Source organism: Coturnix japonica, chromosome 2 (assembly GCF_001577835.2).
Source record: "Coturnix japonica isolate 7356 chromosome 2, Coturnix japonica 2.1, whole genome shotgun sequence".
Lineage (NCBI taxonomy): Eukaryota > Metazoa > Chordata > Aves > Galliformes > Phasianidae > Coturnix > Coturnix japonica.
The window spans coordinates 134,495,438-134,509,727 of record NC_029517.1 but is presented as its reverse complement, the minus strand read 5'-3'; the positions used below and the strand labels follow the sequence as shown (position 1 = coordinate 134,509,727).

Here is a 14,290-nt window from a genome sequence, read left to right as displayed (position 1 = left end):
AGTAACTCTGGAGCTTTGTCTTCTCTCTTGCAGGCTCCTGAGCCGGGGACGGGAAATTCGAGGCGAGAAACCCCCTATTCTCCCAGTAACCAGCAGGTGAGGCTGCACCTGAGGCAGGCAATGGGGGGAAGCTGAGGATACTGCCTTTATTTGAGTCATTCCTGTATTGGAGAGTGATACCTTTGTGGTGGAGAAATATCCCTTCTAGGATGGAGAGCAAGGGAAGGAGCTCTTCTCATTCAAAATGTTTCTGAGACCCAGAATTGAATTAGCTGGTCATAAACTCAGTGGAGAGCTCCTGCTCCGAGGGTTAATTGAATTAACAGAGTAATTAATGAGCAGGGGAAGTACCTAAGATGGCTATGAAGCCGTTGTTGCCTGTTTTGAAAGTGGCTTCACCAGTGCTTCATGCAGACTGTGTTAAATTCCATGCATCAGAAGAAGGGGAATGAAGGTTTGGGGGATCACCTCAGCTCTGTGAACCACTGCTGCTCAGTCTCCCTGATTGATCCCTGTCCTGATGGTGGCTCTGCCAGCATCTCACATTGGCTCTTTAGAAGAGAACCAGAGGACCCTGTGCACACTTTTGGGCTGACTTAAGCACTCTTTCTCTCTGGATTTTTGTCTTTAAGTTTTCTTGTAACTTTTGGCTTATTTTTGTCAGCATTCCCTGGTCTCACCGGCTCCTCCTTCTCACACGTATGAACTGTAATCTTTTATTTTAAATCCCGTGAAGTCTTTGATTTCAGCGCTCACCCCACGGCAGTGGGTCTCACACATTAGCTGAGCCTTTTGAAATGAAATGCTCTGAAGTGGATGTCAAAGTTTTCCCTTCACAGACATTCTGTGTTACTGGGGTTGCATTATGATCTACAATGAAGTGAAGACTGAGCTGTCTACTCTGTCCTCAGTTATTTTGCATCCACTGGGAGTGTGGCTGCTCTCCAACTACTGGGACCAAACAGCTCTGGCAGTTTCCTGGTCTTTGGTTGAGCCGTTCCAGCAATCTGAGCTTGACAAAATTGAACTGCCTTTTGTGCTCAGTTAATTTTGAACCAGCTTGGTGAGCTGAATTGCATCATCTTGGGGTGACGTGACCATTAACACTGACAGTAGTAAGAGTCAGGAATAAGAGGCAAGAGCACGTGGCTGGGAGTAGTGATGGAACACCAGAGCTGTCGTGGGCAATAGTTCACTCCATCTTCTGTTGCGTCCTTATGCTGTCTTGCATCTCCTTCAGTTCTTAGGTCCTTAAAGTCAGGTGAGCACCAGGGGCACAGTAAAAGACTGAGAGAAGGAATTATTCCTTATAGTAAAGCAGTGTCAATGTATTCTCTTTCAGCTCCTTCCAATTGCTTTTTTGACAGCAGATGTGTGCTCAGAGGTGCATTTTGAGCCCTTTGCCTGTAAGTTTTGCTTTGACCACAGATGTCAGCTTTCTCTGAGTTTAGGGTCCTTCCATCTGGAGGTATTCTTGAGATGAGGATGATACTCCTCATTCTGCAGCGGGCAGAGATCTAGATCTTCACTGGCTTCATCCTTAGGCTCAGCTTTTAATTGAGGAAAGCATGGGTCTCTCTTTTCCTAGCAGTGACTGTTAGATAGGGGAACCTTTCCAAGTAAGACCATTCACTCCTTCCTCCTTGAGTTCTGAGAATAAAACAGATTTAACTGTGTTCTACAGAGCTCAGAGCATCCCAGGAGCATTTCTGCAGGTGCAGGCCTTTCCCTGCCCAGTTTTAAGTTGGATCTCCCCATTACATAGCAGTAGCTGTAAGTTATATTCTATCATTTCAGGGTTTTTGTGCCGTCAGTTCCCTGTGCCTCAACTGAACCATTTTGAATAATCTCTCCAGCTTTTCTCTTGCTTTCCTGTATTCAGAGCTGTGTATGGCTGGAGAGACTGTTTATTTCTTAAAGCATTTATGACTGTCTCTTGAGTTTGTCATTCATTTTAGACTCTTAAGGGTCTTTGGAAAGCTTTTCCCACTGCTTGGAGTTCTGAGATCTGATCTTTGCATCGTTTTGGCAGCCTTTTTTTCCTTCCTTCTTCTGTGGCTGTTAGGAAGTAGAGACTTGGGCTCTTGTTTCCCAAGGTGCCGTGGTGTCACAGTGCTGAGCCATTAACCTTGCCAGTGGCACTCTCCTCCCATCTCCTATTTTATCTGTGTTTTCTGTTGCACACGTGTGATTTAATGCTTCTGAATCAGAGCCTTGTACAACAGTCTGCTGCATATCAGGTGAGATGATACCAGGAAGAATTAGTTCTTGAACAGTGAATGTTTTGCAGAATGTAAGAGGTCACCCAGATGTTACTAAAGGACGTAGGTCAATCACTGCGTTGTCCTACACGTGCCATGGGGTTGCACTCAAGATGATCAGTTCCACGACCTCCCTTGATACTGAGGTCAGGCTGAAGGGCTGTATTTCCCTGGAGTCCTTTGTCCCGAGGCGCAGTAGCGTTGCCTGGACTTGGTTCCTGCGCGGTATGAAGAGGAAGGAGCTGTTTGCAGTGGGTTTGGGCGTGCAGCGGGTCTTCCTCCATGTCTGACAGCAGAGGTGGGCAGTGAGCCTTCCCCTGCAGCAGGGAGCCGTGTGGGCAGTGGTAGCACTGGGTGAGGGCATCCTGTGTGCTGGGGAAGCTCCCAGCCTCACGCGGGAACGCTGGTCTCTCCGTTTTCTCTCCATTCTCTCCCCTGGTGTTTCCCCCCTGCAGATGCCCGCAGCTGCTCGGCCAGGCAGGGAGACACGCTTTGTAAGTGCCCATTGGTGTGCAGTGTGCGCTGCTGCTCCGTGCTGCTCCCACCTGGCCCTGCTGTTCGCTTCCTTTACCTCCGTGCTCCCCGGCTCGTGGGGTGCCCCACAGCTTGCTGCAGAGCAGTGCCAGGCAGCTGCCGAAGCACAGAGGCTGCTCCCTGCTCCTTCTGCTGAGATGGCCGAGAAGCTGCAGTGCTGTTGACTTTGCTCGAGTGCAGGGGATGCAAAGAGGGGCCACGATCAGCCGAGCTGGAGGAGAAGTGGAGGGGGTGGGGGTTAACATGAGGGAAGCACAGAGTTGTGAGTGCCTTCTTGCAGAGGGACTCAGAGAAGCTGCTCTTTGAGCTGCTCCCCACGCGGACAATGCACTGCAGGGGCTGATGTGGGACTTGAGAGCTTTGTGCTGTATGGGAAGGAGGGCAGGGAGAAAGAGTTTTGTAAGTCTGTTTTTGGATGGAGAAGGGTTAGTTGGAGGGTTTCATTATGGACTCCACATTGACATTTCTGTTTCTGCTTTCAGGCTTCCATTAATTTCATAGCATCGCAGGATGACAGCAGATCAGTAAGTATATCTGCTCTGAGACCTTGCAGTAGTGCCCCCTGTGTATTCTCCAGCACGTAAAGCTTGCCTCTTCCTCCTGTGTGTGCTTACTTCTGGCCTGGTTGGAAGTAAGACAGCCAACAGTGTTGGCTCTGTGTTCTCGCTCTCAGTGTCCCTCCAGGTTTGAACAAATGCACTGTCTTCAGTGCTCCTACACTGAAAACTCCATGTCAATGCTTATAGCTTTTATTCCTGCTTACATTAGCAGTTTGCTCTCATGGGTTTTTATGGCCAGTTCTGCTTCTGGTCCCTTTAGGTATTTGGAGTTTTGTTCACTTCCACACAGCGCCCAGCACTGATGGCATCTCAGTCTCCTGTCTCCACTCTTTGTTCCTGTCTGCATTCCTGATTGGAAGCCTTGCTGGTGTTCTGTTCACTGCCCCATAACTTCTGCCAGTACCCATTCCTGGCTGATGCTTCCCTGCTGCGTCTCCCCTTCATGCTGCTTACGTTCCCCAAGCTCTGACATATCTGTGCCATTCCCCGCTGACCGCTGCAGCTGCCATTCCAGTGGCAGGCTCTCCCTTGTGACTTGGGCTCCACTTAACTCGTTGGTGTTGCTTTGCCTGAACCTGTTTGCTTCTCCAAATCCTTGCACCGGAGGCATGGCTTGGTGTTTGGTGTTTGCTGCAGTATCTCTCCTTCCCAAGGATGCACCTCGCTGCCCTGACTGCTCAACTCTCTTCTCTCCCTCTCTCTCTTCCTCTGCCTTTTCCCCCCTCGCGTGGCACTGACACAAGCAGACCAAGCCAGGCGTCATTCAGCCTCTTTCTCGAGTGCGACAAAATGCAGCCTCGCATAACTCGGAGGACGGGGACAGCCCCAATCCCTTCCAGCAACCCGAGCCATGCTCCAGTGTCCAGAGCTCTGTAAGTGGCCGCAGTTCCTTCTCATTCAGCCTGTCCTAGGCTGCTCCACTGACACTTAGAGTTATGCTGAGGCGTGAAACCTTGTCAGTCAGCGCCTTGAACGTGGAGCAAAAGCCAATGTCATCTGTAGTGAGTTTGGTGATACGCAAAATGATTGGTTTTCTTTCAGAGATTCTCATTCTCAGGGCTGTATGTTGATGGGAGAGAAGGATTTGTGTCTTTTGGTCTTAGCCTGGGTAAGAATTGCCGCTGCATACTTGTAGAATAGCCCTTCTCTTCTTATTGGAGCCTGTATGGATTTATACCAGGTCAGAAGTACAGCAACCACTGAGGAAGAAGGAAAACACAGGAAAAAAAGGAACTTTCCAACGAGGAAGGTTCTGTTAGTCAGAATCACTGGATAAGGAATAAGGCCAGCGCTTCTCTCTCATTTCCCAGCAGACTGAACTTGTCTTTTTCAGTCCAAAGGAGTGCTCGAGAGTCAACCATACATCACTGTATTCCAGCTCCAAAAGCCCATTGATTCAGATGGGTGTGTGCTCATTGAGCTGGGTGCAAATCCTTCAGCACCATGACAATTTTTGGCCCCACGGCCAAGAGATCGGTCACAAAATTCAGGTGAAGCTGGTGAGGATTTGCTTCTCCAGAACCAACATTCCTCCACCAGCCAAGAAGTGAAATGGGGCTGTGATGCTTGTGCTGCTGTACACAGCACGTGCACAGTGCATCGCTCTCCTTTCTGCATGAGGCCGCAGTAGCTGTCCCTTCCATATGGCACTGCTCAGGCTTTACGGGGTTCCCTTCCATATGGCACTGCTCAGGCTTTAATGGGGTTCCCTTCCATATGGCACTGCTCAGGGCTTTATGGGGTTCCCTTCCATATGCACTGCTCAGGCTTTATGGGGTTCCCTTCCATATGGCACTGCTCAGGCTTTATGGGTTCCCTTCCATATGGGCACTGCTCAGGCTTTACGGGGTTCCCTTCCATATGGCACTGCTCAGGCTTTATGGGGTTCCCTTCCATATGGCACTGCTCAGGCTTTATGGGTTCCCTTCCATACGGCACTGCTCAGGCTTTGCAGGGTGGGGATTTTGGTTTCCCCTACACTTTGATTTTGTTTATAGCAACTGTGAATTTGTTTATGTTGTTTTTGTCGCCGTAGCCAAAGCCACCGTCACCACCCTCTCCCGATGAGATTCCCATCAATGTCAAGCAAGCATACAAGACTTTTGCAGCCGTGCCCTTGTCACACCCTCTGCTCGAGACGCAGGTAACTGCTGCTGGTTGGGGGCAGCATCACCCAAACAATGGAACACAGAGAGAAGATGGAGCATTGCAAGTGAGGGTAGGAAGGAGACAAAGAGCAACTAGTTTATCCCAGACAGACCAGCTTTGAGGGATGGATGTGCAGTGGTCTCATTGGAATTTGGTGCCTGCTCACACTGCAGGTGGTCACCATGCAGAGACCTGCCCATAAAGTGATGAAACCGTGTTGGTTTTCATAGCACTGCTCCCCCAGAGCATTAGGGTGCTTTGTCTTAACCTTGCTGTTCTGATACAAAGAGACCCACTGAACTTGCAAGCCACAGGGCTGGGCTGCATCTGCTCTAAGTGCATCCTGGTTCGAGGTGAGGCTGAAGTTGAAGGTGGTCTCTTTTCTCTCCTCCCGTGATTCATTTTTATTTATTTCTATAACTAAAAAACAGTCTTATATGTAATAATTCTTGGCAGTTCTCATTTTGCCCTTACAATTCCTGATTTCTGGTTCACAAAGGGATTTTGTGGATCCGTTTCTTTAACTCCCTGTAGTTCTGTTCTTCTGATATTCTGTTATTTATTCTGTTAAGCGTGGATTTAATTTCTTGATAGTGAAGCTTCCACTTCTTAGAATTAAATTTGAGGTAAATTTGCCATTCCACCAAGTGATGTCCCCGACTGTTGCAGTTGATGTGACGTTGGTGACCCGTGGTTGTTGGGAAGGAGTGATGGCAGAAAACCATCCTATTAGTGTGTTCCCATTTATCAGCATCCTTGGGAATGGCCTGGTCAGACCAGCACAGAGAAACCCAAACCTGCCCCAGAGGTGGGGTCTGATGGCTGGAGCAGGAGCCGGGACAGCACTTCAGAGAGGATTCAGGCCTTTGGGAATGTGGATATAGAGAAAGGATCCCAGTGCAGGCACATGGGGGGGCTGGGGAAGGGGAAAGGAGTGCTATGGAATACCCAGCTAAGGCATAGGGCTCATGTTGGGGCTTGGCTTGGTTGCTGTGTGAGTGATGCCATTGTGGATCTTCACAGGTGCCATCGCAGAGCGGACTGCACAGCCCTGAGCAGCGATCCTTCCGTGAGAGGCAGAAATACTTCGAAGTGGAGGTGAAGCAGCAGCAGGTGGATAAACCTCCCAAACGTGTCTCCTTGGTGGGAGAAGATGACCTGAAGAAAATGAAGGAAGAGGAAGGTATGCTTCGATCTGGGTAGGGAAATTTGGCCTGTGAAGTGAAGGAAGCCACCTTCAGAGTGCACACGCTGGGAATCCAACACCTGCAAAAGCTTGTAGGTGGTAATTAATAGTTAAAGAGTCATTAGGATTGGAAAAGACCTTTTGGGTTGCCAATACACCCCCAACCCATCCCCACCTTAACGATTAATCACGTCCCCAAGTACCACACCTCCATGGTTCTGGAGCACCTCCACTCCCCCACCTCCCTGGGCAGCTGTGATTCAATACCACTCTTTCAGACAATTAATTTTTCATAGCGTCAAACCTGAACCTCCCCTGGCACAGCTTAAGGCCACCACCTCTTATAGCGGGGAACTGGAGTTGATCTTTAGGGTCCCTTTCAGCCTCAGTTGTTATGTGATTCTGTAAGGCCTGGTAATTGCTCGATGTAGGTGAACATTAAGGATTGTATTGGCTGCTGTGCTGTTACTGTGTGGACAGGTGGTGGTGCTACAGGGTCAGGGTTTCCTGGAATTCATAAACACTTTAATACAATCTTACAGAGCTACTGCACGTGGTGATGTTTCTTTATAAGCTGCCAGAGTTGATCAGCAGGAGATTATATCCCGGTGCAGCCCTGCATGGATGCAAACGGGATTCCCTGTGATATCCTTATGCAGGATGTTACAGAAGAGCTTTCCTTTCCTGCCGTACTGCTCTGATTTTGTGCAGTGCTTTCACAGGAGGGAAAATTGCTGCTGTAGTCTTTGGTTCATTTTCTTCCTTCTTGGAAATTGCTTTGAATGTCAGTGAGGAACTGCAGCAATTGGATTGAAAGGGAGTTTAGTGAAGTCTGGTCTCGTTCCCTAAGAAAATACAGGTGGGATTAAATTCCTGGCTGTGGGGGCTGTGACTCTGCTCCTCACAAAGGCTGTAGGAGAATTCCTTTTGTAAATTGACTCTCATTCTGTATATAGCTGCTCTTCCTGCCTTCCCTCCCATATTCCCATTCAGAGGCTTTCTGTGAATTGGTGTGAAGCACTGGAAGCATTCTTAGTTTCATTTTAGTTTACAATTGAAGGTAAGAGTGAGCTGATAAGAGATATCGTAGCAGGTAGAAAGGAAGGTGAGGAAAAGAAGTTGTGTCTGTCCTTTGGAGTTTCTTTGATGTGGTGTGGCCGGAAGAATCACATCTCCAGCACGCAGAATGTTCTGGGTGCATCACATTCTTGACATACAAAGGTCGAGGTGGGAAGGAGAACTGCAGAGATTCAGGTTTGAATTTGAGCTTGTTTTGAGAGTTGCTGAGTGTGGTAGGTGGGGAGAGATGTCCCCTCTAATCACAAGAACCGGAATTAGAATAAAGAAGTCCACCTGAGGGAGAGATCCGCTGTGAGTAAGAGCAGGACTAAGAGAATGGGGTGGAGCTTTTGCATCTGAAGCATTGGTGGAGTGGAGGAGAAACAAATGCTGTGTCAAGGAGAGGGCAGACTTAAAGCAACACAGACTTGCAGGGATGGTGACCATGAGGTCCTGCCTGGAGATTTAATGGGGATTTAATGGAGTTTAATGCAGTGTCAGATGAATCTGTCTTGTTTTGGCAGCTCGAAAACTGCAGCAGAAACGCACCCTTCTGTTGGAGGAAGAAGCGGAAGAGGACGAGATGGTAAAACAAGTGCCTGAGATGAGCATGCAGTCCACTGTCATCATTGAAGGAGTCGAGTACAAGATTGAGAGGCTGAATGGAAGGAGCAGCCAGGCTCCAGCAACTCGGTAAGGCTGTGGAGCAGCATCTCAGTGCTGCTCACGTGTGTCAGCATCAGTAATGGTCAGGGAAGGGGGCTGGACATCACCTTCTCCTGGATGTAAGAACGTCCCACGTGCAGTTCTGTTTTCAGGTTTTCTTTTCAGGAGAATGCCTCCTTCAGCTCTGTGCTTGGGTACAGAAAGACACTGAGTTTTGGAGACAGGCAGCTCAGGAGCAGCCCTGGTGCTGAGCGTAGCTTTGCTCTTACAGGATTTTCTTCCTGGACTTGTTGTACAGAACACTTTGGTGTTGCTTTTCTCATTCATGAGCTGGGGAACGAGAAAAGGCTTCTCATAAAACTCCAAATAAAAGTAAGGTTGCTTTAGAATAAAACTGCAGCGTCCACCTTTGAGCTTTGGCTGATTCTCCTCAGCCTTTGGTACTATTTTTGTCAGTCTGAGAGGCTGAGAACATTCATACTGTCGCTTTCAGTCTCATTTCTTTCAGTTGTTTCTGGCCAGTCTCTTAGTGAATGAACACATGGAAACCTCCCACCTCTGCGCTGACCTTGTCCCATCAGAGGGCAGCTCTGAGGAAGGGCAGCAAATGAGTGCAAACCAACTGCTTGGCTTGATGGGAAGCCCTGCTTATCCCCTCCTCCTCCCATACTGAAAAGTGGGAATTTACAGGACTGCAAGGCTGGTTCCATTGGGTTACTTTGCTCAGCCGACAGTGAATTTAGCACTGGAAAGCTCTGAGGATGAGTCCAGCTTTCAGCTCCCAGTTCTTATCTGTGCAGAGATAGGCAGCCTCACATAGTTGACTTCCAATTGCTTATTATTTATGCTTGGACAAAGGAGGTGAAGTAGAATAGGCTGAATGGGTGCAGCTCGGAATATTTTTTCTTTTGTCATACTGAGATTGGAATTAAGCAAAATAAACATGAGTAGTAAAAATGAAAGCTCAACTTCTATGAGCTTTCTGACTGCCAGCTGAGGCTCAGCAACTGGGAACTCCTCTACCTGTATAAAGCAGGATTGTTTGGCTTAGAGTCAGCTGGTGCGATGTGCAGCGGTTTGGTTATTGAGTGAACATATTCAGTTTGTCAAGCAGCTGCGTGTAGAATGTCTGCTTAGAGAATCACTGCTTTGAGGTCACTCGGGATTTATCCCTGCCCCAAACATGCATTCACTAAAGGCTCAGGAGGATCAGCCTTTGGTAACAACATTCATGCATATCCAACATCAGCAAAGGAAAAGGCTGAGAGCAGCCAGGCTGTCCGTCATGTAATGGGAGCTGGAGAGCATGAACTGTTACCAAATGAACAAGGAAATGCTTGTAGTAATGGGGAAAAAAACGTTATGGGTTGTGTGTTCAAACTGGGCTGTGCTGGGTTCTGGGGTGTGGATCTATTCTGAACATTCCTTGGGGGTGCCAGCCTGTGGGACTGTTGGCTGATGTGCTCGTCTGGTTTAGGTCCTCAGAGGTGAATGAGAACAACAGCTCACAGAGGAATTCACTGGAGGAAGGGATGAAGCCTGAACAGAGAACAAACTCCATGACTGGGTAAGTGGACGGGCAGCGTACTTGGCCCAGAGATGCCAGGTGATGGAGCATGGGTCTCCTGCTTTATAACAAATACAGAGTGTAAAAGGAAGGATTTTGTGGAGAAGATGAAACTGTAATTGGAAAAAATTGGAAAAAAAACAAACTTCTTAGCAGCAACTTACCGCCGTGTTTGTGTTATTCTTCCATCCCTCAAGATGAGATCCTTGGACCTGGTGGTGGTGCAGAACAGTGTCTGGGGGTGTTGGTCATCACCTTGAGAAGAGCAGGCACTATTGATGTGTATGAGAAGAGCAGACAGTATTGATGTGGATGAGAAGAGCAGGCAGTATTGATGTGGATGAGGGCCGCCTGTTTCTCACTGCTTCTCTCTCTGCGCAGGTTGAGTCCATTAAGTCTTGCAGCAGGGGACGCATTGGCCCCGGTGCGGACGGCCAAAGCGGAGCGGCGGCACCAGGAGAGACTGAGGATGCAGAGTCCTGAGCTCCTGAGCAGCCAAGAGAAGGAACTTTCCCCAGCAGAACGTCGTGCTCTGGAGGCAGAGAAGCGAGCGATGTGGAGGGCAGCACGGTGAGACAGAAGGAGCTTCTCTGTTCCCTTTGCTAGGCAGGTTCAGGGATGAATCCAGGGTGTTCGAATGTGGAGCAAAGAAATTTCCCTATGCCATATGTTTGCAGAGGTTGTAGTTGCACCTTTCTTCCAGTCCAGCAATGCAGAGCATCCACTGCTTGGCTGAACTCGTCTGCTTCTGGCCAGCTACGTGAGTGAGGCGTCCCATATTCAACTGTGTCTGCACAGACCCAAAGATAGCGGGGTTCTATGGAAAAGGAACAGTCCATACGCGTTTGTGTGACAGCGAATGCATCTCTTCCCCCCACACACCATTCCCCACCTCTTTTGTAACATGAATGAGCAAGATGAGGGTATTTTTATCCACACAATCTGTATCGTGAGCCATGACAGAGTGGGTCAGCACTTGTTTTGAAAGAAAGAAAGCTTCCTGCTTCAGAGCTTTAGACTGGAAGTCAGTCCAGGCCTTCACTGTGTAGTGTGATTCCTTTTAAAGAACTAGTCAAGCTGCTGCTATAACTGATTACAGCTTTCTTGTCTGCTACAAGAGCATTCAGGCACTCGGAATAAATCTGAGATGTTCTTTTTGGGGAGGCTGAATGGGAGGTTTTAGAAGAACAGCACAGCTAATGGCTCCCCTTTGCCAGACTGCTCAGTCGGATGCTGGAGGGATTGCTGTGCGTTCTGTTAACACCTAAAACCTTCATGTCTGAGGTGAGACGTGGATCGTGACGGTGCCACGTTCCTCTGGAGAGGCTCTGGGGATGAGGAGCTGTGGGGGCAGTTCTCAGTGGTGACTGTTGGCAGCTCTCCTGGAGCTTTTCAGAGGGCTCAGCCTCCCACTGTCACTTCATCGTACAGCAGGTCTGCTTATGGTTCTGCTTATGCTTATTTAGAGCTGTGCTGAGCTCAGGTTTGCAGTTACTGAGGCTCTTTCCCTTTAGAAGAAAACCTTCTTGGCATATTCCATCTCCATTGCTGTGATTCCTCTGCCTGGTCTGTCTCAGCTGTTGCTTTTTTCTCTGAAGCATTGCTTTAACTTCATTGCAGTGCTCTGCAGTGTCAGGGGGCTGATCAGCTCCCTGGAAAGCCCACCTGTTAGACTAAACCTCCACCTGGAAGAGCAATTTCTGATCTCTCACAGCACCTCTGTTACACCTTTGAAGCTGGCACTGCTCTGAGTGGTTTTAGGTGACCTCCCGAGCTCCTTTCCAACCGGAGTGAATCTGCCCTTGGCGATCTCTGCTTTGCCTGCACCCCAGCCATGGGGATGCCTACAGACAGGCACAGCAGCGACCACAGGTCAGGCAGGATTGTTTCCTCCCTGGGCTGTTGATTCAGATGCTGTAGGATTCTGATGCTTCTCCAACTGGCTGAATGTTGTCAGATGCTGTGGGATTCTGATGCTTCTCCGACTGGCTGAATGTTCTGCTGTCTGTGGCAGCCCACTCCTGTTCCAGCTGATGTTATTCCTGCTGTTTCCTTGTCACGGCTTTTCAGGAGGCATCGTTTGCATATGAAAGTTCTGTATTTTCACATTAATCCAGGGATAACCCTTTACCAAAAAGGGTAAGGAAGACTGTTTGTCGACAGTTCTTGCCATAATAGAGGCACTGGCCTTTTATTACAGGATGAGAAGCTGGGTGGGTGTCACAGAACCAGTTAAAGAGTCATAGAATCATGGGATCCTTAGAGTTGGAAGGGACCTTTAAAGGCCATCTGGTCCAGCTCCCCTGCAATGAACAGGAACGTGCACAGGGCCTGATCCCTTGGAGGTCCCCAGGGATGGGGCTTCAGCCACATCTCTGGGCAGCAGATGAGTGAGTGCTTGCAGACTATTGCTTGGGAGAGGTTGGTCTGGGTCTGATCCCAGATCCAGTTTCTGGCTCTGGCACGTGGTTCCTTATGAACTTGGTCAGATCTCTGAGTCTCTGCACTGCAAGAGGACTGTAACAGCGACTGTGTCTCACAGGAAGGCTGTGAACGTTAAGTACATTAAAAACTGTACATGAATATGGCACTGTTTAGATATCACAGACACATTTGGAGAAGGCATTTTCTGTAGAGCTGCTGCTCATGTTTGGTGTCTTAAAAAAACAAACTAAAAAATGACCGTGCCAACCTCCACTGTTGTATTTGCTCCAACAAAACAGAAGTTGGCTGCTGTGCTTCCCCACCTGGAATCCAGCATCACTCTGCTTTGAGACATTGCAGTGGTGGTGATGTCCTGTTTGCAGCCAGACCATAGTCCTAAATGCAGGCTGAATGTTCCTGCAGCATCACTCTGCTTTGAGAAGTGGAGGGGACTGATCTGCCATCGCTTCCCAGGCTGAATGCTGGGCTGTTCTCTCCTTCATTCCTGCACGTCCTGCGTGTCTTTCCTCAGGTGATGGGGAAGGCTCTGTCAGCTCTGATCTCTCCTAAGCCTGAACATCAGCATGTCCAAGGAATGCCACAACAAAACCCTTGTTTGTGATAGATAGAAGTGGAGAAGTATGACAGAGCCAATGCAAGGACTCTGCTCATAGCAGTGAATGCATGCCGGCTGCTCAGGAGCGTGTCCTTACCTGAGCTTGCTGATGCCAGCAGATAAAGAAGTCTGAAAAGTGCTGTGATGCTGTAGGAGAGTTTGTGAGTGTGGAATATGGAGCATTGAGAAGAGTTTATTTGTCCACGGCGGGCAGAATAGAGATCAGTGTGTTCTCAATCTTCAGTCTCTTTCCTTTTAAACATGGTGTTTTGGTTTGTTTTTTTTTAAGCTGGTGAAGGGAAAGCCTATTAAAGCCAAGGGAAAATAAGGGCCAAGAAGCCCTTTGCAGCTGCCCTGCTTTTCAGTTTCTCACTCGTCAGATTCATTTTTCAGTTGATAAGTTCTGCAGACCAGCTTCTCAGCTTCATTTGCTTCTGGTAGCAAGGTGGATTTTTAATTCAGCTCCCAAAGAAGCGTCTGCTGTTCCTTGGGTGGTGTTAAGGCCTGACTTGGCGGCAGTGGCAGGGATCAGTCAGCACAGTGAGCTCCTCCAGTCCCAGGACAGACTGTCCCTAAGGCCACAGACCTCACAACTGTGGTCATCTCAGGAGCCATCTCCTGTCCCTGCTGCATCATGGTGACGTGGTGGCAGCCAGGACTCACGTCGTGTTTCCCCCATGCAGCCCCACATGTGCCGTGTGGGGAGGATTGCCTTGCAGGCGGGGCTGCAGCCTCACTAACCTGTATTTTCTTTAAGTGCATGATTTTATTACTTTCTTTCTAATCTTCTATCTTCTGCTTCTTTCCAGTTCTCTGGTCTGTGTGCTGTCACTTGTGACCCCATCAACTCGCACCACCTTGGGCTTTCCCTTTCCTCCCTGTGTCATCAGTGCCCTGCCAGGACGTGCGATGCCCCCCACCACCACACACCCACTCCCCATCCTCTGCTGGGAGAGACGTGGGAGGACACGTCCTACATGGGTGTTCTCAGCACACACAGATACTGACATCTGTGCCCCAGGAAGGGTGTGACTGAGGGGGTATAGGTACATGTTGAGAAGGAGCAGCAGCCCAACAAGTTCTATGTGCATCCCTCTGGTTTTCCCAGTGTGGAAATGCTCCTTTGTGGATGCACTCAGCTCTGAGATTGCATGTGTTCTGGGGCCTGTGGCAAACAGACCCTACGCAGCGTGCTTGTTCATTTTGCATCGGTTTGGCCTCACTTTGCCTGGTGTATGTGGGCTCCACAGTATTAGAAGGACATAAAAG

At 49.0% G+C, this 14,290-nt stretch overlaps 1 protein-coding gene across 1 annotated transcript in view; it reads left to right on the top strand.

The window, feature by feature from the left end:
* SCRIB (scribble planar cell polarity protein) overlaps window positions 1–14,290 on the top strand; it is an 80,900-nt gene that overhangs the window by 55,128 nt on the left and 11,482 nt on the right. Inside the window, exons 31-39 of the mRNA XM_032442604.1 lie at window positions 34–96; window positions 2,717–2,755; window positions 3,278–3,319; window positions 4,099–4,227; window positions 5,391–5,498; window positions 6,527–6,686; window positions 8,273–8,441; window positions 9,892–9,981; window positions 10,363–10,551. Coding sequence (XP_032298495.1) covers window positions 34–96; window positions 2,717–2,755; window positions 3,278–3,319; window positions 4,099–4,227; window positions 5,391–5,498; window positions 6,527–6,686; window positions 8,273–8,441; window positions 9,892–9,981; window positions 10,363–10,551 — 989 coding nt within the window. The remainder of the gene's footprint in view (window positions 1–33; window positions 97–2,716; window positions 2,756–3,277; window positions 3,320–4,098; window positions 4,228–5,390; window positions 5,499–6,526; window positions 6,687–8,272; window positions 8,442–9,891; window positions 9,982–10,362; window positions 10,552–14,290) is intronic.